This window comes from Mesoplodon bidens, assembly GCF_964165515.1.
Source record: "Mesoplodon bidens genome assembly, chromosome: 5".
Lineage (NCBI taxonomy): Eukaryota > Metazoa > Chordata > Mammalia > Artiodactyla > Ziphiidae > Mesoplodon > Mesoplodon bidens.
This window is the reverse complement of record NC_138161.1, coordinates 84,527,451-84,551,117: the sequence shown is the minus strand read 5'-3', so window position 1 is coordinate 84,551,117 and position 23,667 is coordinate 84,527,451. Positions and strand designations below refer to the sequence as shown.

Sequence of the window (23,667 nt, the reverse complement as noted above, 5' to 3'; positions counted from 1 at the left end):
ATAAGGTGCAGAGATGGCCTCCATCTAAAGGGCAGGCTCCAAAGGCAGAGCCACTCTGTCGTTTTCCACGCCTTACTGACTGCATGGCCTTTGGCCTTTACGTTGCTTCTTCATCTGTAAAGTGGGAAGAGTGATCTTGTCTGCCTTGCAGGGTTATTGTGAAGCTTTAACAAGATAAGGAATTACAAAGTGCTTAGTGTAGTGCCTGGCATATGGTAAATACTAAAACAAAATATTAACTTTCCCCTTTTTCCTTCCTTTTCATTAATATTAGCTGAACCAGGGATGGTACTGTAAGTAGTTTTATCATAAGGTTTATCATATTATGTTATGCTGTGTCCCCCCCCCCCATACTTTCAATGAATTGGAAGCCTATGCTAAACCATCCTCATTTTATATACATAGAAACTAAGACAAAGAGAATATAAGAATGGATTCTTATTAAATAAGAATGAAACATTTTTTATGTGGAAAATGTAACATTCCTAAATTCATTGCTCTCTTCTTTGGCTAATCATCTTGTTTCATAATATGTAACATGCTTCATAGAAAATGTATTTATAGAAGTTGTCATTAAATAATGCAGGGGTGAAATTTAATAAAAAATGAGTGCCTGAATTGCCCTTTAAAAAAGCCTCAATGTTTACATTACATATTCCAACCTTCAGGTAATTCATTAGTTGGGGAGGTGAAGGGCTTTATGTTGATTGCCAGGAAGCATACAAAGGCAGCAGGGAAGGATGAAACAAACAAGGCCACATTGCTGGGAAGGTGGCCTTTAGAGGCCAGCACTTCACTGGGGCGGAAACCTTGCAGCTGTGTCACCTCACGCCTCCCCACAAGAAAATGGAGTTTAAAACCACAACATGTGAATAGAAGCAAGGTTAGCCAAAGAGATTTTGAGAAATTGCTTTTCTAATGCATTTAAAATGAGAATTAGATGTTGCATTCTGTGTCAGTTGCTATAAACACGGGGGAAGATTTTACACTTTTTAAAATCAAGCCAGGTTAAACAGAGTATAAGGAGGGGATGTTTTAAAACAATTCAACAGTGGGTTTTGAAAATAAACTGTGGAATTAAGGAAGTGCGGGGGTTGAGAGCTTTCATTCCCTACCTCTGGGCTTGAACTTTTTGCCTCCTAATTGTGTACCTTGAAATGTACTTTGATTCTGGAATTCGATTGCTAAGTTGTTTCTTTTCAAAGGCACCTGTTGAAGGAAAAGAAAAAGAAAAAGATAAATACTTAGAGAGTTGAAGGCTGTTAAAAAGAGGTAAAGCCATTATGAGTTCCCAGAATGCTACCCTTGAGTTGAACAAAGGATCCCAGGCCGGGCCAGAGAACCCAGAGAGAATTTCACAAGGTGAAACTGCAGAGGAAGATGCCTGCATAGCCCTGCTTGAAAACGAACTCAGCCTGGGTGACTTTGTCCAAATACAAAGAGCCTTTGAGGTAAGCGTTAATCTTATTTCCTGGAGACTTTGAGTTGCTCATGAAGGAGACCAGGATGAAACAGAAAGAGATTTTTCTCTTATAAGTTTTTTTTTTTTAATATACTTAATGGTTAAAACAGGGAATTGAAAAGAATTGGTCAGACCTGGATTTAACACCAGAGTAACTTTATCCCTCCGTTCTTCGGGACAAATAATATTATTTAGTATGAAATTACTGCTGTTGCATATCATTACCATTCAGGAAGGAAAATGAATTCTTGGACAATTTTTTTTCTTAGAGATCAACATATTTTTGGAAAACGGAAAGTTACGATGGTGACGGGGGAAGCCAGATCTCCAGGGTGACTCCCAATAATAACTGTCCTTGCAGGTAACATAAAGTATCCCTCTGGAAATGCAAATAGCCACTTCCTGGTGTGCAAACATTCTCCCCTGCCTCACCCCAGCCACACAGCTCCTTTTCAAAGCAGATTGTGGCACTTCATTGTCCCAGATCCCATGGGAGGGACCAGTCTGCCACTCTTTTTGCAAATATTGGAGCAATGCCAGTGAAAACAAAATTTTTAAAATTTTAATTCTACATATAAAATAGACCTTAGGAATTTTCACTATAAATGAATAAGCTCCTTCTCTCTATCTTAATTAATTTTGAATTCTGCAGCTATGCCTAATGAACAGCATATATCAAAATGCTTCTTAGCTTCTCATGCTGATAGGAAGAAGTGCTCTTCCATGCTGTGGAGTTTAGGTAGACATGAGCCTCCATCCTTCCTACTGCATTACAGTTGCTAAAATATGATCTCAGGGCTTCAGAATGTCCTTTGGGGGTGCTTGAGCATGTCATATTAATTTGAAACAGACATACAATGTTTGGGAATACCACCTTGAAATTAATAAAGTACGATGCAATCTTACTGTTATATTGGCCTGTAATTGGCACAAATTTTAATCTTTACCTATCAAAAAAAAGAGTTGCTAACCACTGAAATACTCTACTATACCCTGTTTTGTATAACAAGTTAAATTTTACCTGTGTTGAGAATGTTCCAATAGTATCAATCATTTCTTTTTAATAGAATCTATCATATTTAGTAGCAAAGACATGCTCTGCCCTACACTTTTCTCATTTTAATCTTCATGTATTTGCAGTTCATCCAAACCATTTGTCTGAAAGATTTTAGTGCTGCTCATGTCCAATGCCCCAAATGAATCTGGCATAGTTTGATAGACATAGCAAACATTTTGACAGCTTGAGGACATTCAGAAAAATGTAACAGCAGACTATGACAGCTTTGACTCTGGAATGAACAGAAATGTGGCAGTTTTTTTCTGGTGTTAAGAACACAAAGTTGAACGCTAGGGTCTATTAGGAGGGTCAACTGTATAAAGTCAATGTGTTAGAAAGTGAAACTGCTATAAAAGGTTAGGGGTGGGTGTTCTTTTCAAATTACCAATTAGTCTGGAGTGAACCCAAGTGAAATAGGAAAATTGGATCTCAAGACATATATATTTTTAACTTTAAATGTTTCAAAGGCTGGATCACTTATTTTGAAATTAACCAGTTGGAAAAACAGGTACCACTGATGAACCAAAAGGGAGAAAGAAATTGCTATTCAGAGCTTGCATGAACCTAGACAATCTAATTACAATCTTTTTAAAAAATGTAATTTAAAAAAAAATTGAGCTTTGCAGGCATACTTCAAGAAAAAATGAAGTCCATAGATTTTTAACAGACTCAGCAGACAGAATGGAACGATCCAATGGCAAATGTAAAACCGGGAATAAAAGTTAGGCCCTTGAGACAACGCGGTTTCCACACACAGCATGGACACCTAGAGAAGAATCATATACTAGATGATTTCTGTGGACTCTCTTCCATCTGCCATGAGCGTTGGGCCCACAGGCCACAGACGTAGATTGTTGTGAAAGGAAAAATTGCCCTCAGGGGCTGTCCTGCAACACAGAACCCCAAAGTCACTGATTTGTAGTCCAGTCACTAAAGACATGCTCTTGGAATGCCACGATTCTGGCACTGGATCCTTCCATCTCCTATTTTGTTTTTTGTACCCAGATCGCTTATTTGGGACTGAAGAGTTTTTAGACAGTAGGTAAAGTCCATGTCCTTAAATAGCAGTAGTGATGCTTAATTGAAAAATGGGAAGCTGAGTTTTCCTGTAGTCAATGTTTCACATATGTTCCAAATGAGATATTACATACCATATAAATCTTAGTAGTAACATTTAGGAATGAAGTGAGTAATGCTTATGTTTATTGCATGATGGTATATGAGTCAGAATCACTTAGTGTATAAAAGTCAGGGGTCAGACTTCTTGGATTTGAGTCCCAGTTTTGCCACCGACAATGAGACTTTGTGCAAATTGCTTAATCTCTCTGTCAGTTTCCTTTGTTTCTAACGTGCGAATAATTGTGCAAATTGCTTAATCTCTCTGAGCCTCAGTTTCCTTTGTTTCTAATGTGCGAATAATAGGGTTGTTGTGAGGATTAAATGGGGTATTATCTGGAAAGCACTTGAAAGAGTGCTTGACACAGAAAAAGTGCTCAATTAACATAGGTATTTTATGTTCAGTGAGTAGAGGTTGAACAACATGGTCTTTAACATTCTCTTAATTTTAACTCATACATTTCCTAAAAAAAAAATTAAGCTTTGAATAACACTCACAACTATGCTTTTACATCCCTTTTAATTGGGGTAGGAAGTGGAAGCAATGAGTTGCAAAGACACAAATTCACATAGAAGAGTACAAAAGCATCATCTTTCCATGTCTTACTTCATATTTTATTAGCATACAAAAAATTTTAAGTGATGTCTTGATCCTCTTCTTTAGAACAAAGAAGTTATCTGGATAGAAGTACTAGAAAAGTGACTTGTGGATTTCTTTTTCTTTCAAGTGATGGTGCCCAAAAAGTCATATATCAGCTCTCAGGGAATGAAACTTGTATTATTCATAGAATTGTAAAATGCATGTTACGTAAACTTTCCTGTAGCACTTGTAATGCTTAGAGAAATGATGTGGTCTCTGGATATTCATATTGTTTTAATGTCAAACATATTTTCTTAGATACTTCAAAAGTCAGTTATTGTGTGAGGAAGGATGGCTGTGATTTGCTAATTTTATAGGAATTCTGAGAAATAGAAATTATGGTCCAAGGGAAATGGAATTTTGGAAAAGCCGCATTGAGACTTGATGTATACTGACTTTCTTCCAAGACTGTGGCCATGTAGGTTCCTGAATATTTCTTTTCTTTAATTCTCCATTGTTGACCTCTTCATGTCAGGACAGTCTGCTCTTTGATCTTGGAGCCTTGTTGCCTATTTGGCCTGTATCTAGTTTGCCTATACTGCTGGACTCACTGGACTGGGTGCTGACCTGCCTCTGTCAGCAACTGTGTCTGTATCACCTCCTGGTACATTCTTTCTGGCCCAGAGCAATGGCCTGGCCCTACCCTGTCTACTCCATGCTGCTGTTTGCCGAAGTCCTACTAAATCTTTAGGTTAAATAGCTTGAAATGAAATCTCCTAAACCGCATGTAAAAGGTGAACTATTTCTGCTTAAAGTAGGAAGGGCCAGGACAGTTCAGTGTGAGAAAGGGAGAATAAAAATCCTAACAGGAAGTCCCCAGAGATGTTAGGGGAAGGTTCTCTGAACAAACTTGTCTTGGGGAGCTGAATGGAATCTAAACACAACACACTTGTGCTGACAATCTAAAAAGACCAGAGAAATTCAGAAGGCACTTTTGCAGGTCTGAAAATTGTGCTTAAGGTATAGTAAATGATTAAATCCACAGAATGTATGATATCTTCATGCTGGATTGTCTTTATAAAATTCTCAAGATTCCTGTCTACAGTAAGGCCTATGAACAACGCTTCCTTGTACCAACAGGACAAAGCTGAGAGTTCTGATGCCCTGCTGGGCAGGCTAGACTCTAAGAGAATACAGACAGTAACTGTTATAAGAAATTTAATTATATACATTTACAATTAAATAAATCATATTAACCCCCCCAAAAAAGACCAAGAGCCGTACTGGTTTCTTGCCTCTCCTGCCCCACTCCTTCCATCCTCACCTCTCCCAGGGATGAGAAGGAGAAATGAGTAACCTGCTTGGTAGTGACAGTGTTGGTCTGTAGTTTTAAAGTGAGGTGGGGCTAATCTATTAAAAGGCTATGAGATTGAAAAAAAATATGCAGACAGTCAGATACCCAGCTTTCCATTATTTATCCTTCGTTTTTTTTTTTTTACATCTTTATTGGAGTATAATTGCTTTACAATGGTGTGTTAGTTTCTGCTTTATAACAAAGTGAATCAGTTATACATATACATATGTTCCCATATCTCTTCCCTCTTGCGTCTCCCTCCCTCCCACCCTCCCTATCCCACCCCTCTAGGTGGTCACAAAGCACCAAGCTGATCTCCCTGTGGTATGTGGCTGCTTCCCACTAGCTATCTATTTTACATTTGGTAGTGTATATATGTCCATGCCTCTCTCTCACTTTGTCACAGCTTACCCTTCCCCCTCCCCATATCCTCAAGTCCATTCTCCAGTAGGTCTCTGTCTTTACTGCTGTCTTACCCCTAGGTTCTTCATGACATTTTTTTCCTTAAATTCCATATATATGTGTTAGCATACGGTATTTGTCTTTCTCTTTCTGACTTACTTCACTCTGTATGACAGACTCTAGGTCCATCCACCTCATTACAAATAGCTCAATTTCATTTCTTTTTATGGCTGAGTAATATTCCATTGTATATATGTGCCACATCTTCTTTACCCATTCATCTGATGATGGACACTTAGGTTGTTTCCATCTCCTGGCTATTGTAAATAGAGCTGCAATGAACATTTTGGTACATGACTCTTTTTGAATTATGGTTTTCTCAGGGTATATGCCCAGTAGTGGGATTGCTGGGTCATAAGGTAGTTCTATTTTTAGTTTTTTAAGGAACCTCCATACTGTTCTCCATAGTGGCTGTACCAATTCACATTCCCACCAGCAGTGCAAGAGGGTTCCCTTTTCTCCACACCCTCTCCAGCATTTATTGTTTCTAGATTTCTTTTTTTTTAAACTAATAATTTATTGTTTTTCTCGTCTTATAAGCAATATAATTTCTTTTCTTTTTGCTTTATAACAAATTTAATCAGTTATACATATACATATGTTCCCCTATCCCCTCCCTTTTGCATCTCCCTCCCACCCTCCCTATCCCACCCCTCCAGGTGGTCACAAAGCACCGAGCTGATCTCCCTGTGCTATGCGGCTGCTTCCCACTAGCTATCTACCTTACGTTTGGTAGTGTATATATGTCCATGCCGCTCTTTCACTTTGCCACAGCTTACCCTTCCCCCTCCCCATATCCTCAAGTCCGTTCTCTAATAGGTCTGTGTCTTTATTCCTGTCTTACCCCTATGTTCTTCATGACATTTTTTTTTTCTTAAATTCCATATATATGTGTCAGCATACAGTATTTGTCTTTCTCTTTCTGACTTACTTCACTCTGTATGACAGACTCTAGGTCCATCCACCTCATTACAAATAGCTCAATTTCATTTCTTTTTATGGCTGAGTAATATTCCATTGTATATATGTGCCACATCTTCTTTACCCATTCATCTGATGATGGACACTTAGGTTGTTTCCATCTCAGGGCTATTGTAAATAGGGCTGCTATGAACATTTTGGTACATGTCTCTTTTTGAATTATGGTTTTCTCAGGGTATATGTCCAGTAGTGGGATTGCTGGGTCATATGGTAGCTCTATTTGTAGTTATTTAAGGAACCTCCATACCGTTCTCCATAGTGGCTGTACCAATTCACATTCCCACCAGCAGTGCAAGAGTGTTCCTTTTTTTCCACACCCTCTCCAGCATTTATTGTTTCTAGATTTTTTGATGATGGCCATTCTGACTGGTGTGAGATGATATCTCATTGTAGTTTTGATTTGCATTTCTCTAATGAGCAAAGATGTTGAGCATCCTTTCATGTGTTTGTTGGCAGTCTGTATATCTTCTGTGGAGAAATGTCTATTTAGGTCGTCTGCCCACTTTTGGATTGGGTTGTTTGTTTTTTGTTATTGAGCTGCATGAGCTGCTTATAAATTTTGGAGATTAATCCTTTGTCAGTTGCTTCATTTACAAATATTTTCTCCCATTCTGAGGGTTGTCTTTTGGTCTTCTTTATGGTTTCCTTTGCTGTGCAAAAGCTTTGAAGTTTCATTAGGTCCCATGTGTTTATTTTTGTCTTTATCTCCATTTCTCTAGGAGGTGGGTCAAAAAGGATCTTGCTGTGATTTATGTCATAGAGTGTTCTGCCTATGTTTTCCTCTAAGAGTTTGATAGTGTCTGGCCTTACATTTAGGTCTTTAATCCATTTTGAGCTTATTTTTGTGTATGGTGTTAGGGAGTGATCTAATCTCATACTTTTACATGTCCCTATCCAGTTTTCCCAGCACCACTTATTGAAGACACTGTCCTTTCTCCACTGTACATTCCTGCCTCCTTTATCAAAGATAAGGTGACCATATGTCCGTGGGTTTATCTCTGGGCTTTCTATCCTGTTCCATTGATCTATCTTTCTGTTTTTGTGCCAGTACCATACTGTCTTGATTACTGTAGCTTTGTAGTATAGTCTGAAGTCAGGGAGCCTGATTCCTCCAGCTCCATTTTTCGTTCTCAAGATTGCTTTTGCTATTCGGGGTCTTTTGTGTTTCCATACAAATTGTGAAATTTTTTGTTCTAGTTCTGTGAAAAATGCCAGTGGTAGTTTGATAGGGATTGCATTGAATCTGTAGATTGCTTTGGGTAGTAGAGTCATTTTCACAATGTTGATTCTTCCAATCCAAGAACATGGTACATCTCTCCATCTATTTGTATCACCTTTAATTTCTTTCATCAGTGTCTTATAATTTTCTGCATACAGGTCTTTTGTCTCCTTAGGTAGGTTTATTCCTAGATATTTTATTCTTTTTGTTGCAATGGTAAATGGGAGTGTTTCCTTGATTTCACTTTCAGATTTTTCATCATTAGTATATAGGAATGCCAGAGATTTCTGTGCATTAATTTTGTATCCTGCAACTTTACCAAATTCATTGATTAACTCTAGTAGTTTTCTGGTAGCATCTTTAGGATTCTCTATGTATAGTATCATGTCATCTGCAAACAGTGACAGCTTTACTTCTTCTTTTCCAATTTGGATTCCTTTTATTTCTTTTTCTTCTCTGATTGCTGTGGCTAAAACTTCCAAAACTAGGTTGAATAAGAGTGGTGAGAGTGGGCAACCTTGTCTTGTTCCTGATCTTAGTGGAAATGGTTTCAGTTTTTCACCATTGAGGACGATGCTGGCTGTGGGTTTGTCATATATGGCCTTTATTATGTTGAGGAAAGTTCCCTCTATGCCTACTTTCTGCAGGGTTTTTATCATAAATGGGTGTTGAATTTTGTCGAAAGTTTTCTCTGCATCTATTGAGATGATCATATGGTTTTTCTCCTTCAATTTGTTAATATGGTGTATCACGTTGATTGATTTGCGTATATTGAAGAATCCTTGCATTCCTGGAATAAACCCCACTTGATCATGGTGTATGACCCTTTTAATGTGCTGTTGGATTCTGTTTGCTAGTATTTTGTTGAGGATTTTTGCATCTATGTTCATCAGTGATATTGGCCTGTACTTTTCTTTCTTTGTGACATCCTTGTCGGGTTTTGGTATCAAGGTGATGGTGGCCTCGTAGAATGAGTTTGGGAGTGTTCCTCCCTCTGCTATATTTTGGAAGAGTTTCAGAAGGATAGGTGTTAGCTCTTCTCTAAATGCTTGATAGAATTCACCTGTGAAGCCATCTGGTCCCGGGCTTTTGTTTGTTGGAAGATTTTTTATCACAGTTTCAATTTCAGTGCTTGTGACTGGCCTGTTCATATTTTCTATTTCTTCCTGATTCAGTCTTGGCAGGTTGTGCATTTCTAAGAATTTGTCCATTTCTTCCAGGTTGTCCATTTTATTGGCATAGAGTTGCCTGTAGTAATCTCTCATGATCTTTTGTATTTCTGCAGTGTCAGTTGTTACTTCTCCTTTTTCATTTCTAATTCTATTGATTTGAGTCTTCTCCCTTTTTTCTTGATGAGTCTGGCTAATGGTTTATCAATTTTGTTTATCTTCTCAAAGAACCAGCTTTTAGCTTTGTTGATCTTTGCTATCGTTTCCTTCATTTCTTTTTCATTTATTTCTGATCTGATTTTTATGATTTCTTTCCTTCTGCTAACTTTGGGATGTTTTTGTTCTTCTTTCTCTAATTGCTTTAGGTGCAAGGTTAGGTTGTTTATTCGAGATGTTTCCTGTTTCTTAAGGTGGGATTGTATTGCTATAAACTTCCCTCTTAGAACTGCTTTTGCTGCATCCCATAGGTTTTGGGTCGTCGTGTCTCCATTGTCATTTGTTTCTACGTATTTTTTAATTTCCCCTTTGATTTCTTCAGTGATCACTTTGTTATTATGTAGTGTATTCTTTAGCCTCCATGTGTTTGTATTTTTTACAGCTCTTTTCCTGTAATTGATATCTAGTCTCATAGCATTGTGGTCGGAAAAGATACTTGATACAACTTCAATTTTCTTAAATTTACCAAGGCTTGATTTGTGACCCAAGATATGATCTATCCTGGAGAATGTTCCATGAGCACTTGAGAAAAATGTGTATTCTGTTGTTTTTGGATGGGATGTCCTATAAATATCAATTAAGTCCATCTTGTTTAATGTATCATTTAAAGCTTGTGTTTCCTTATTTATTTTCATTTTGGAAGATCTGTCCATTGGTGAAAGTGGGGTGTTAAAGTCCCCTACTATGATTGTGTTACTGTCGATTTCTCCTTTTATGGCTGTTAGTATTTGCCTTATGTATTGAGGTGCTCCTATGTTGGGTGTATAAATATTTACAATTGTTATATCTTCTTCTTGGATCGATCCCTTGATCATTATGTAGTGTCCTTCTTTGTCTCTTCTAATAGTCTTTATTTTAAAGTCTATTTTGTCTGATATGAGAATTGCTACTCCAGCTTTCTTTTGGTTTCCATTTGCATGGAATATCTTTTTCCATCCCCTTACTTTCAGTCTCTATGTGTCTCTAGGTCTGAAGTGGGTCTCTTGTAGATAGCATATATATGGGTCTTGTTTTTGTATCCATTCAGCCAATCTGTGTCTTTTGGTGGGAGCATTTAGGCCATTTACATTTAAGGTAATTATCGATATGTATGTTCCTATTCCCATTTTCTTAATTGTTTTGGGTTCGTTATTGTAGGTCTTTTCCTTCTGTTGTGTTTCTTGCCTAGAGAAGTTCCTTTAGCATTTGTTTTAAAGCTGGTTTGGTGGTGCTGAACTCTCTCAGCTTTTGCTTGTCTGTAAACGTTTTAATTTCTCCATCAAATCTGAATGAGATCCTTGCTGGGTAGAGTAATCTTGGTTGCACGTTTTTCTCCTTCATCACTTTAAGTATGTCCTGCCACTCCCTTCTGGCTTGTAGAGTTTCTGCTGAGAGATCAGCTGTTATCCTGATGGGGATTCCCTTGTGTGTTATTTGTTGTTTTTCCCTTGCTGCTTTTAATATGATTTCTTTGTGTTTACTTTTTGACAGTTTGATTAATATGTGTCTTGGCGTATTTCTCCTTGGATTTATTCTGTATGGGACTCTCTGTGCCTCCTGGACTTGATTAACTATTTCCTTTCCCATATTAGGGAAGTTTTCAACTATAATCTCTTCAAATATTTTCTCAGTCCCTTTCTTTTTCTCTTCTTCTTCTGGAACCCCTATAATTCGAATGTTGGTGCGTTTAATGGTGTCCCAGAGGTCTCTGAGACTGTCCTCTGTTCTTTTCATTCTTTTTTCTTTATTTTGCTCTGCAGCAGTTATTTCCACTATTTTATCTTCCACCTCACTTATCCGTTCTTCTGCCTCAGTTATTCTGCTATTGATCCCATCTAGAGTATTTTTTATTTCATTTATTGTGTTTTTAATCGATGCTTGATTCGTCTTAGTTCTTCTAGGTCCTTGTTAACTGTTTCTTGCATTTTGTCTATTCTATTTCCAAGATTTTGGATCTGGGAAATAGAATCTTGGATCATCTTTACCATCATTATTCTGAATTCTTTTTCAGGTAGACTGCCTAGTACCTCTTCATTTGTTAGGTCTGGTGGGTTTTTATCTTGCTCCTTCTCCTGCTGTGTGTTTTTCTGTCTTCTCATTTTGCTTATGTTACTGTGTTTGGGGTCTCCTTTTTGCAGGCTGCAGGTTCGTAGTTCCCGTTGTTTTTGGTGTCTGTCCCCAGTGGCTAAGGTTGGTTTAGTGGGTTGTGTAGGCTTCCTGGTGGAGGGGACTAGTGCCTGTGTTCTGGTGGGTGAGGCTGCATCTTGTCTTTCTGGTGGGCAAGTCCACGTCTGGTGGTGTGTTTTGGGGTGTCTGCGGACTTTTTATGATTTTAGGCCACCTCTCTGCTAATGGGTGGCGTTGAGTTCCTGTCTTGCTAGTTGTTTGGCATAGGGTGTCCAGCACTGTAGCTTGCTGGTCGTTGAGTGAATCTGGGTGCTGGTGTTGAGATGGAGATCTCTGGAAGATTTTCGCCGTTTGATATTATGTGGAGCTGGGAGGTCTCTTGTGGACCAGTGTCCTGAAGTTGGCTCTCCCACCTCAGAGGCACAGCACTGACTCCTGGCTCCTCAGTTTGGGATGATTTGTTGTCTATTCATGTATTCCACAGATGCAGGGTACATCAAGTTGATTGTGGAGCTTTAATCCACTGCTTCTGAGGCTGCTGGGAGAGGTTTCCCTTTCTCTTCTTTGTTCTCACAGCTCCTGGGTCTCAGCTTTGGATCTGGCCCCGCCTCTGCATGTAGGTCGCCGGAGGGCGTCTGTTCTTCGCTCAGACAGGACAGGGTTAAAGGAGCAGCCTCTTCGGGGACTCTGGCTCACTCAGGCCGGGCGGGAGGGAGGGGCACGGAGTGTGGGGCGAGCCTGCAGCGGCAGAGGCCCGCGTGACGTTGCACCAGCCCGAGGCGCGCCGTGCGTTCTCCCAGGGAAGCCGCCCCTGGATCCCGGGACCCCGGCAGTGGCGGGCTGCACAGGCTCCCGGAATGGCGGTGTGGACAGTGACCTGCGCTCGCACACAGGCTTCTTGGCGGCGGCAGCAGCAGCCCCAGCGTCCCACGCCCGTCACTGGGCTCCGCGCTTTCAGTCGTGACTCGCGCCCGTCTGTGGAGCCCCTTTAAGCAGCGCTCTTAATCCCCTCTCCTGGCGCACCAGGAAACCAAGAGGGAAGAAAAAGTCTCTTGCCTCTTCGGCAGCTCCAGAGTTTTCCCGGACTCCCTGCCGGCTAGCTGTGGCACATTAGCCCCCTTCAGGCTGAGTTCTCGCCGCCAGCCCCAGTCCTCTCCCTGCGCTCTGACCGAAGCCCGAGCCTCAGCTTCCAGCGCCGCCCACCCCGGTGCGCGAGCAGACAAGCCTCTCGGGCTGGTGAGTGCCGCTCGGCACCGATCCTCTGTGCGGGAATCTCTCCGCTTTGCCCTACCCAGGTATGTGGGGGAGTTTCTTGCCTTTTGGGAGGTCTGGGGTCTTCTGCCAGCATTCAGTAGGTGTTCTGTAGGAGTTGTTCCACGTGTAGCTGTATTTCTGGTGTATCCGTGCGGAGGAAGGTGATCTCCGCGTCTTACTCATCCGCCATCTTACCCGGAAGTCCTCCAGATTTCTTGATGATGGCCATTCTGACTGGTGTGAGATGATATCTCATTGTAGTTTTGATTTGCATTTCTCTAATGATTAATGATGTTGAGCATTCTTTCATGTGCCTCTTGGCCATCTGTATGTCTTCTTTGGAGAAATGTGTATTTAGGTCTTCTGCCCATTTTTGGATTGGGTTGTTTGTTTTTTTGTTATTGAGCTGCATGAGCTGCTTGTTAAGTTTGGAGATTAATCCTTTGTCAGTTGCTTCATTTGCAAATATTTTCTCCCATTCTGAGGGTTGTCTTTTGGTCTTGTTTATGGTTTCCTTTGCTGTCCAAAAGCTTTGAAGTTTCATTAGGTCCCATTTGTTTATTTTTGTTTTTATTTCCATTTCTCTAGGAGGTGGGTCAAAAAGGATCTTGCTGTGATTTATGTCATAGAGTGTTGTGCCTATGTTTTCCTCTAATAGTTTGATAGTTTCTGGCCTTACATTTAGGTCTTTAATCCATTTTGAGCTTATTTTTGTGTATGGTGTTAGGGAGTGATCTAATCTCATAATTTTTTTTTTTTTTTGCGGTACGCGGGCCTCTCACTGCTGTGGCCTCTCCCGTTGTGGAGCACAGGCTCCGGACACGCAGGCTCAGCGGCCATGGCTCACGGGCCCAGCTGCTCCGCGGCATGTGGGATCTTCCCAGACCGGGGCATGAACCCGTGTCCCCTTCATCGGCAGGCGGACTCTCAACCACTGTGCCACCAGGGAAGCCCTAATCTCATACTTTTACATGTACCTGTCCAGTTTTCCCAGCACCACCTATCCTTCTTTCTGAACTGTCAGGATTCTCCCAGTTCATTAGGGACCCGCCTTCTCATTGCTCACTGTATCTTCACTATTAAGTTACCCAAATGGACAGGCCTTCCTGGCTATGGCTCATGTTCCAGAACTATTCTTACCTCTCACTTCTTTCTTTTCTACCCCAGACATCACCATTCCAAACACATAAATAAAATCACCCATCTTTGTTTTATTCCCTTTCCTCAGAACTGTTAGATTTTGCCTGCCTCTGTCAAAATATGAGACAGTCCATGAAGATCATTTAAAAAACATTTTTTTAAGGTAAGACTGATAGTTAAAAACTGTATATTATGGAATCTAATAAAGTTCCAAAATTAGAAAATCTTTATTTTTATAAGGTGTGCAAACTGTGTAAAATATATAATAGCACATTCATGATAAAACTTATTTCTTGCTCATATAGAGAGCAGATATTTCTAATAAGAAGGCAGCTCCAAGTAGGGATTCTGGTCCCCGGGCTCCTTCCATCTTCCTCCTTCCACAATGGCCATATGTCAAGCTAGTCATGGGGGAAGAGCATGAAGGAGCACATGGGGAAGGGTTTTGTGTGCCAGGTTCCCGTCCCAGTTGCAAGGCCATCTGGAAAGTGTAGGCAGGCGTGTGCCCAGAAAACAGTCCACCCACAATCCTTAGAGTTAATGGTAGGAAAATTTCCATCTCTCCTAATAAACCAGCGTGCTTATTTCATAGATTAAGGAAAGTCATGTGCCTAATGGTGTTTTGTGTTTTGCCTTAGCTGCTAGGAAGTTCAAAGCTAAATTCAGTGTTCAACCGATACAACTATTCTTAACATAGATTTTTCTGGAACAATTATCTTCTATTTTCATTATATGATCCTTGCTCTTTTATCTTTGCTTTAATGGTCCCTATGTACCTTCTATTGCAACTGAACTAAAACTCTTTCTAGAAATCAGTGGAGGTAAAAATGATGAATAAAAATTTAATATCTTTGAAGTTCAGTAAGATTTTATAAAACACTTCTGTAGGTATCGTGTTATTTGATCCTCTCACCAGCCTGGAATGTAGGCAGGGCAGATATTTTTATTTCCCATTTACATATAAGGAGAATAAAGCTCAAAGATATTTAATTGAGTTGTCCCATGAGGCAGAGCCAGGGCTCTGGGGTAGATTGCCAACTTCCCAGCCCATTGTATGGCATGGCTCCCACTGGCCACCAGGCAATCTCCCTTTGAGATTTTCTCTAAGGAATAGGAATCCAATAGAATAAGTACTTCATTAACAAAACGAGCATGTCAAGTTAGTAGCACACAGGCACTGTGCCTTGGTAACTTGGAATTAATGCACAATTAGCAAATAATCAACACTTCCTACAATAAAATCAATGCAGAGAAGGGTGGAAGAATAAAAGGGAAAGGTAGGAATAACTCATTGCTTTTTTATTATTTTTTTCCTTTCTAAAGGCATTCAATGGAGGCTTGAGAGAAAGTAAACAGGTAAAGCTTAATCTATAACTTTATGCCATAGTACAGAGTACATTCAGCAATCTCAGTCAATCCATCACCTGCTGAACAAAGGCAGCAGGGCAAAGCATTTCTCGCCCCAACTCCCTTAGTGGAATCCAAAAAACCTATTTTGGATGGCAGTAGAAAATCAGTGAACCCTGCAGGCACCCCCTCCTCAGCATTAAGGTAATATCGTGAAGACACATCCAACAGCCCTGCAGCTGGCACAATTGGAAACGACAGAGGAATTCTTTGGTGGTTCTGTCTGAGTTGCTAGAATTCATGGGTGAGGTTAACAAACAAGGCCATCACCAAAACACAAGCAAGTGAAGTCCTTTGTCAACACATATGAAAAATCGGTCTTCCTGAGCACTGCTGCCTTTGTGCTAAATTTTGTGACAAGTGCTAACGGCTTCATGCCTTTTCTAATTTCTCTGTGTGCTTTCATAACAGGTGCTTATAAAAATGAATCTTGGTCAGGGAGGCTGGTGAAGAGTGCTTTTGGGGGACAGACATTTTAACCTTAAGCTTTGGCCAGGACTGAAGCAGAGAAGGCAACCAAGAAACTGGTCATACGGAGAAAGAAAGAAAGCAAAGGTGCCTATTGCTATTCATTTGTAATATATCAACTTAGCCAGACCTTTAGACCTAGGGCACAGCCTACCTTTGTAATTTCCTGAAAATTAAAAAAGGAACATGAAGAAAGACAACTGGAGAAGTATAATTTGTGCTATTTTGATTTCATATTTGTCCTGTGTTAGCAAGTATAGCACACCCAATGATGAGACAAGACCCCACCAACTTTGTTGCTAGGAATAGGACTCTTCTGAATTGTCTCTTGTTGATTTCTGACCTTTGCCTGAAGCTCTGCCTCACTCTTGCTCAGACACGAATCCCTTGGGTCTTTTCTTCCCACATCACGTCTTACCACCATATTATGGGTATGCATCTTGTGAGATATTGATTCTCTGGGCATCAGCATTCTCTGCTGAGGACTTCCAGGGACACGGTTTTCCTCTACTCCATCACCTCCCGTGTTCTCCCTCCCTAATTCTCTCAACACCCCTGAGGAGGCCAGGTTGTCACACTGGTCTTCCTCCAGATCTGTCCAATATGGTGGCCATGGGCCACATGTAGCTATTTAAGTTAAAATGAAATAAAGTTAGAATTTAATAAAATAAAAAATTCAGTTACTCACAAGCACCAGCCACATCTAAAATATTCAGTAGGCTCACGTAGCTTGTAGGCACCACATCAGATAGTGCAGATAATAGAAAATTTTCTTCATCACAGAAAGTCCTATTGGATAAGGCTGTGTCAGATCTTTCTCTTGGTATCCTACTACCTTGTTCCCCTTCCTCACTTCTGGCCACATTTATATGGCCAAGGGGCTACTTTCAGCGCCTTAATCCCCCTGGAAATATACCAGACTGCTCATTCCTTAGAGCCTGGAGGCCAAACTGATTATTGGCCCCAGAGATACCAGAAAATATTTTCCTTTACTTTAGTCTAAGACCTATCTCTCCACTTTCCTAGGGCTGTAAAGAATGGGAACATCCATTTCTTTCAAGGGAATCCTTACCTCCACCTTCAAGGCCCCCTCCCCTCGCCACTGGTATTCAGTCTGGATTTATGGTTCCAACAAGTCAGTCACAAAATTACCTGACACTGGCACATTACCCAAATTGTTCATGCTGGTGGTATTTTAGTTACTTGAATGCTTTAACAGTATTCCTGTTTTAGGACCTATCAAATGCTGGTGCCTCATGTTGGAATATTCCCTCTTCCCTCCCCCCAATCTCCAGCCAACTCCTACTCATACTTCATGTTTAAATACCACCATCCCAGAAAGTCTTCTCTCACTACCCAGGCTGGGTTAGCACCTTATCCTGTTCCTGTTTTCTCTCTTCATAGCTCCTGTGTGTTCTTTTCTTTCTCTAATTGCAGATGCTCTGATTAAGTACAAGTAGAGCCATGTAGAAGGATCAGGCTGGCAGAGAGAAATCATTGTGAGACCCTAGAGCATGGCGACCCTGGGTGCAAATGAGATTATCTTGAGGAAAGAGCAGTGTCTAAGACAGGATCTTAGGGGAATCTTTCAAGGGGGTAGAGAAACAACTGGAATCCATACCATAAATAAAGAAGCAGGGTTATTTCCTGGAAGTTGAGGGAGGAGAAACAAACAAACAGAAAAAAGGGGTGCAGTCAGGCATATACAATTTTTATGATTCCTATTTATTTAACAGTTCCTTTATTTTATTTTTTATTTTTTGTTTTTTTGTGGTACGCGGGCCTCTCACTGCTGCGGCCTCTCCCGTTGTGGAGCACAGGCTCCGGACACGCAGGCTCAGCGGCCATGGCTCATGGGCCCAGCCGCTCCGCGGTATGTGGGATCTTCCCGGACCGGGGCACGAACCCGTGTCCCCTGCATCGGCAGGCGGACTCTCAACCACTGCACCACCAGGGAAGCCCTAACAGTTCTTTTATTATTAAAAGAAAAAGAAGGAATACATTATTTTCATTGTACAAAATCAAAGTTACACATGAAAGTCTCCTCTTACCATGGCTTACCCTTAGCAACTACAGTACCCTGGGTAACTACTCTTAATGTTGCATACTTCTAGTGTATTTTTCATTCATTTCTACCCATATATGCATGTACACATATCACATGTAACTTTATTTTACATACAGTGTATTTTACATATAATATATATTACATATTTTATTTTGTGCATTCAAGGAAGAGTGCCACATAAATAGCTGCTAACCATGTGAAAAGATACTTCAACTCACTAGGAATTGGATTTGAAACTCTAATCAAAAAAGAAGACATCCTTTTTCATTCATCAGCTTGGCAAAGATTAAAAAGATCAATAATATTTACTGTTGGCAAAGAATCAGGGAAATGAACACTATTAAATTGTGAAGGCTTTTTTGGTAGACAATTTTCTGGAATATATCAAATGTAAAATGTATCAAATGCATACTTTTTGAACCAGCAACTCCAATTCTACAAGCTATCCTAAATAAATTATGACAGGTACAGAAATAAAATTTGTATAAAAATATTCATTGTAATATTGTCAATAAAATGGAGTATTTAAAATACCCCAAATATTCATCAATAAATTAATGGATAAATGAATTATGGTATACTTCTACTACTCAGCTATTAAAAAGAATAAGGAAGACATAAGATTGCCAAGATTTACTGTTCAGTGAAAAAAAGTAAATTGCAGAGCAGTGCATAATCATATTCTAAAATGAAAAGTGTGTGTATTTTCCATAATTGAGACCTTGTGTGTCAAGGTCTCAATTATGGAAAAATAGAACTGTGATTGTAGCAGGGTAAGGTATGGCAAATGGCTTTGTGGACTCCTTATCTATACCATAATTCAATGCAAAGATAAATGTTATTAAAATGTCAGTATATCTTAATAGCCTAAAGACTTGGTGTTACTATTTTCTAAATGTATGGTCTAACGATGCTGAATTTAAAAGCAGCACATTTTATACATACTTTGGCTCTCTGTGAAGTAGTTTTCTCCATCACCTTCCTTTCATTGAACTTTAGCATTAAGAGAGAGACTATAGAGAGCCATTGTTGCCTTTATTTTTCAGGTGAGGAAACAAAAATCCAAATGAAGGGATTTGTCCATTGAGTTGTTGGCAAAACCAGAACATCACCCAAAGTGGCCTAGTTTCCATTTTTGTCTCTTTTCCCTTAGTGAACAACGCTGAACTTTACTCAAATTTATTTCTCATCTTCCAACATTATTTTACACAGTATGATTCTATAACTTGACCATTGTTCACTACTCTGACTCCCTCCCCAAACCGGCTATTATTGTTAAAACAGATGAGCACCACTTCTACAATTTAGATGAGAATATTAACAATACATTCATTCATTTACTGATTCTTACAACAGATATTTATTGAAAGTTTACCCTATGGAAGTTGAAAACCGCTGAGACCCAGACCTTCCCTCATGGAGAGCTATACTGACAAATAAACTTGGAGTTATTCTGTAATCACTCAGTGCTCTGAGGAGAGAGCAATGTTGGGGGAGCACATAGCTCACATTGGGGAGGGGACTCCGGGGAGGCTTCCTGGAGGAAGTAATATCCAGGCTGCCATCTGACAGAAGGGCATCACTCAGGCAGGTAAATGGGGCTTGGGAGAGTAGTTTTCTAGAAAGAGGATGCGAAGTACAAAGTTTGCTTGAGCAGAAGCAGTGTGATGCTTTTTGAAGAAGTCAGAAAACTCATCTGCAAAGGGGAAAGGAAGGAAAGATAAGGCTGGAGCATCAAGCCAGAACCATCAAGAAGGCCTTAGAGAACTGTGTTAAAGAGACAGACAAAGAGACAGACAGATAAAGAAGATGTGGTACATATATACAATGGAGTATTACTCAGCCATGAAAAGGAACGAAATTGGGTCATTTGTAGAGACGTGGATGGACCTAGAAATTGTCATACAGAGTGAAGTAAGTCAGAAAGAGAAAAACAAATATCATATATTAACGCATATATGTGGAATCTAGAAAAATGGTACAGATGAACAGGTTTGCAAGGCAGAAATAGAGACACAGATGTAGAGAACAAATGTATGGACACCAAGGGGGGAAGTGAGTGGTGGTGGTGGTTGTGGTGGGATGAATTGGGAGATTGGGACTGACATATATACACTAATATATATAAAATAGATAACTAGTAAGAACCTGTTGTATAAAAAATAAATAAATAAAATAAAATTTAAAAAAATGTATGCACCCTTATGTTCATTTCAGCATTATTTATAATAGTCAATATGTGGAAGCAACCTAAGTGTCCATCAATAGATGAATGGATAAAGAAGTGATACACACACACAAATAAATAAAGAGGTGGATATTGGGGGACTGTACGGAGCCCCTGACATGTTTTAATCATGGGAATGCCATGATGGGATTGGCATTTTGGAAATGATCACTAAGGCTGTATTTTTTGAAAATGGTTCGGGGGTGGATATGGGAGCAGGACCGAAAGAAGGCGGAGAGACCACTTAGAGGGCTGGTACAATGGCCTGCCTTCACAACAGAGATTAGTGGAGAGATTCGGGAGTGATGCTGCACAGAACTTGTTGATCAATTGAGTGTATTAAGGTGGTAACATACATTGAGTTGGGGAACACAGGAAGAGAAATGAGTATTTTTTTTTTCTCCTTGAACTTTTTATTTTGAAAAATATCAAACCTACAGAAATTTGAAAATGGAAAGACAAGTGCAGTGAATATATACCCTCCACCCAGATTCAGTAATTGTTAATATTTTGCTGCCTGGGTAGCTTATAAACAACAGAAATTTATTTCTCACAGTTCTGGAGGCTGGGAGTCTGAGATCAGGGTACCAGCCTGGGTGGGTGAGGGCCCACTCCCAGGCTGTAGACTTCTTATTGTGTCTTCACATGGTGGAAGGGGCTACGGAGCTCTCTTTTATAAGAGCACTAATTCCATCTATAAGGGCTCCATCTTCATAACCTGTCACTTCCCAATGGTCCCACCTCCTAATATCATCACACAGGGCATTAAGATTTCAACTTGTGAATTTTGGGGGGACATGAATATTCAGAACATAGCACACGGCTTTACCTCAGTCATTTAAAAGTTATTTCAGGCATGATGATAGTTTGCCCCAATTAACTCAAAATATATCTCCTAGGAACAAGGGTCTTCTTCTAAATAACAACAATGAAATTATCTTACCCAGGAAATTTAACTTCATATATTACCTAATAAAAATGTGTGTATTAAAATATCCCTGTTCGTCCTGGTAATGTCTTTCATGTTTTTTTTTTTTAATTATAGATCCCTTCCAGGATCACACGTTTCCTTTAGTTTCCTTTAATCTAGAAGCATTCTCTTACTTTTTCTCATCTATCATGACATAGATATTTTTGAAGGGTCATGTCAGATGTCTAGAACATCTCACAATCTGGATTTTCTTATTGATTCTTCACTGTTAGATTTAGGTTCACCATTTTTGGAAAAGATACTACGTAAGAAATGTTATGTCCACCTCTTGAATGACATCAGAGGCACAGCATGTCAGTTTGTCTCATTACTGGTGATGCTATAAGTTGGATCCCTTGATAAAGTGGGTCCACTAGAGTTCTACCGTTTAAAGGTACCTGTGGCGTGGTACTTTGATATTGTGTTATAGTATTCTTCAGTAACTTTCACCCATTAGTTTAAGCATTAATTGATGATCTTTGCTTGAAACAATGACTACATAGGCTTGGAAAATGGTGACTTCTAAATTCTTTTGATCCTTGTTTATTCTCAATGTAGCATTCCTCTGTAATAAAGAGGCTTCCTGTTTCTCACTCCCTTTTCTCTCTTCCTTCTATTGTCTGTTTGTCTGTCTGTCTCTCCGTATCTTCGGTGTTACTACAGACTCATGGATTCATTTATTCTATTCAATGCATTATTATCTCTTACCATCATTATTCTTTCTGATACTGAAATTGCTGAAGTTTGGACAGTGTGAGCCCCTTCAAGCCAGCTCCTGCATCCTTTTTACATGTTTCCATCAATCTTTTATCACTTCCTTGCTTTCTGGCAGAGCTTCTGCATAACAGTCAACCTTAAACAACTGTGGACTTTGGTCAGTGAACAGACACTGGTAAATGCTGCCAGAAAAAATACTAGAGCTTCTCCCATAATTGATGTGGTATGATTAGACTACTATAAAGTTCTGGGGAAGGCAAAACCCCCAAAGCAACCTGTCATAAAGGCCAAATTCTTTTTTTTTTCAGTTTGATGAGTTAAAAAAAATTTTATTGGAGTAGAGTTGCTTTACAATGTTGTATTAGTTTCTGCTGTACAGCAAAATGAATCAGCTATACATAAATGTATATCCCCTCCTTTTGGATTTCCTTCCCATTTAGGTCACCACAGAGCACTGAGTAGAGTTCCCTGTGCTATACAGTAGGTTCTCATTAGTTATCTATTTTATACACAGTATCAATAGTGTATATATGTCAATCCCAATCTTCCAATTCATCCCACCCCCGCCTTCCCCCCTTGGTATCCATATGTTTGTTCTCTACATCTATGTCTCTATTTCTGCTTTGCCAATAAGTCATCTGCACCATTTTTCTAGACTCCACGTATAAGTGATATTATACAATACTTGTTTTTCTCTTTCTGACTTACTTCACTCTGTATGACAGTCTCTAGTTCCATCCACATCTCTACAAATGGCACTATTTCATTCCTTCTTATGGCTGAGTAATATTCCGTTGCATATATGTACCACATCTTCTTTATCCATTCCTCTGTTGATGGACACTTAGGTTGCTTCCATGTCCTGGCTATTGTAAATAGTGCTGTGCTGAATATTGGGGTGCATGTATCTTTTTGAATTATGATTTTCTCTGTGTATATGCCCAGTAGTGGGATTGCTGGGTCATATGGTAGTTCTACTTTTAGTTTGTTAAGGAACTTCCATACTGTTCTCCATAGTGGCTGTATCAATTTACATTCCCACCAACAGTGTAGGAGGGTTCCCTTTTCTCCATACCCTTTCCAGCATTTATTGTTTGTAGATTTTTTGATGATGACCATTCTGACTGGTGTGAGGTGATACCTCATTGTAGTCTCGATTTGCATTTTTCTAATAATTAGTGATGTTGAGCATCTTTTCATGTGCCTCTTGGCCATCTGTATTGTCTTCTTTGGAGAAATGTCTATTTAGGTCTTCTGCCCATTTTTGGATTGGGTTGTTTGTTTTTTTGATGTTGAGCTGCATGAGCTGTTTGTATATTTTGGAGATTAGTCCCTTGTCAGTTGCTTCATTTGCAAATATTCTCTCCCATTCTGAGGGCTGTCTTTTCATCTTATTTACGGTTTCCTTTGCAGTGCAAAAGCTTTTAAGTTTCATTAGGTCCCATTTGTTTATTTTTGTTTGTGTTTTCATTATTCTAGGAGGTGGGTGAAAAAAGATCTTGCTGTAATTTATGTCAAAGAGTGTTCTCCCTATGTTTTCCTCTAAGAGTTTTATAGTATCTGGCCTTACATTTAGGTCTCGAATCCATTTTGAGTTTGTTTTTGTGTATGGTATTAGGGGGTGTTCTAATTTCATTCTTTTACATGTAGCTGTCCAGTTTTCCCAGCACCACTTATTGAAGAGACTGTCTTTT

At 39.6% G+C, this 23,667-nt stretch overlaps 1 protein-coding gene across 1 annotated transcript in view; it reads left to right on the top strand.

The window, feature by feature from the left end:
- Nucleotides 1-1,283: 1,283 nt before the first annotated feature.
- The window catches only part of WDR49 (WD repeat domain 49), a gene marked incomplete at both ends in the record, with an annotated part of 147,948 nt that continues 125,564 nt past the window's right edge, over nt 1,284-23,667 (top strand). Inside the window, 1 exon segment of the mRNA XM_081235345.1 lies at nt 1,284-1,451. Coding sequence (XP_081091471.1) covers nt 1,284-1,451 — 168 coding nt within the window.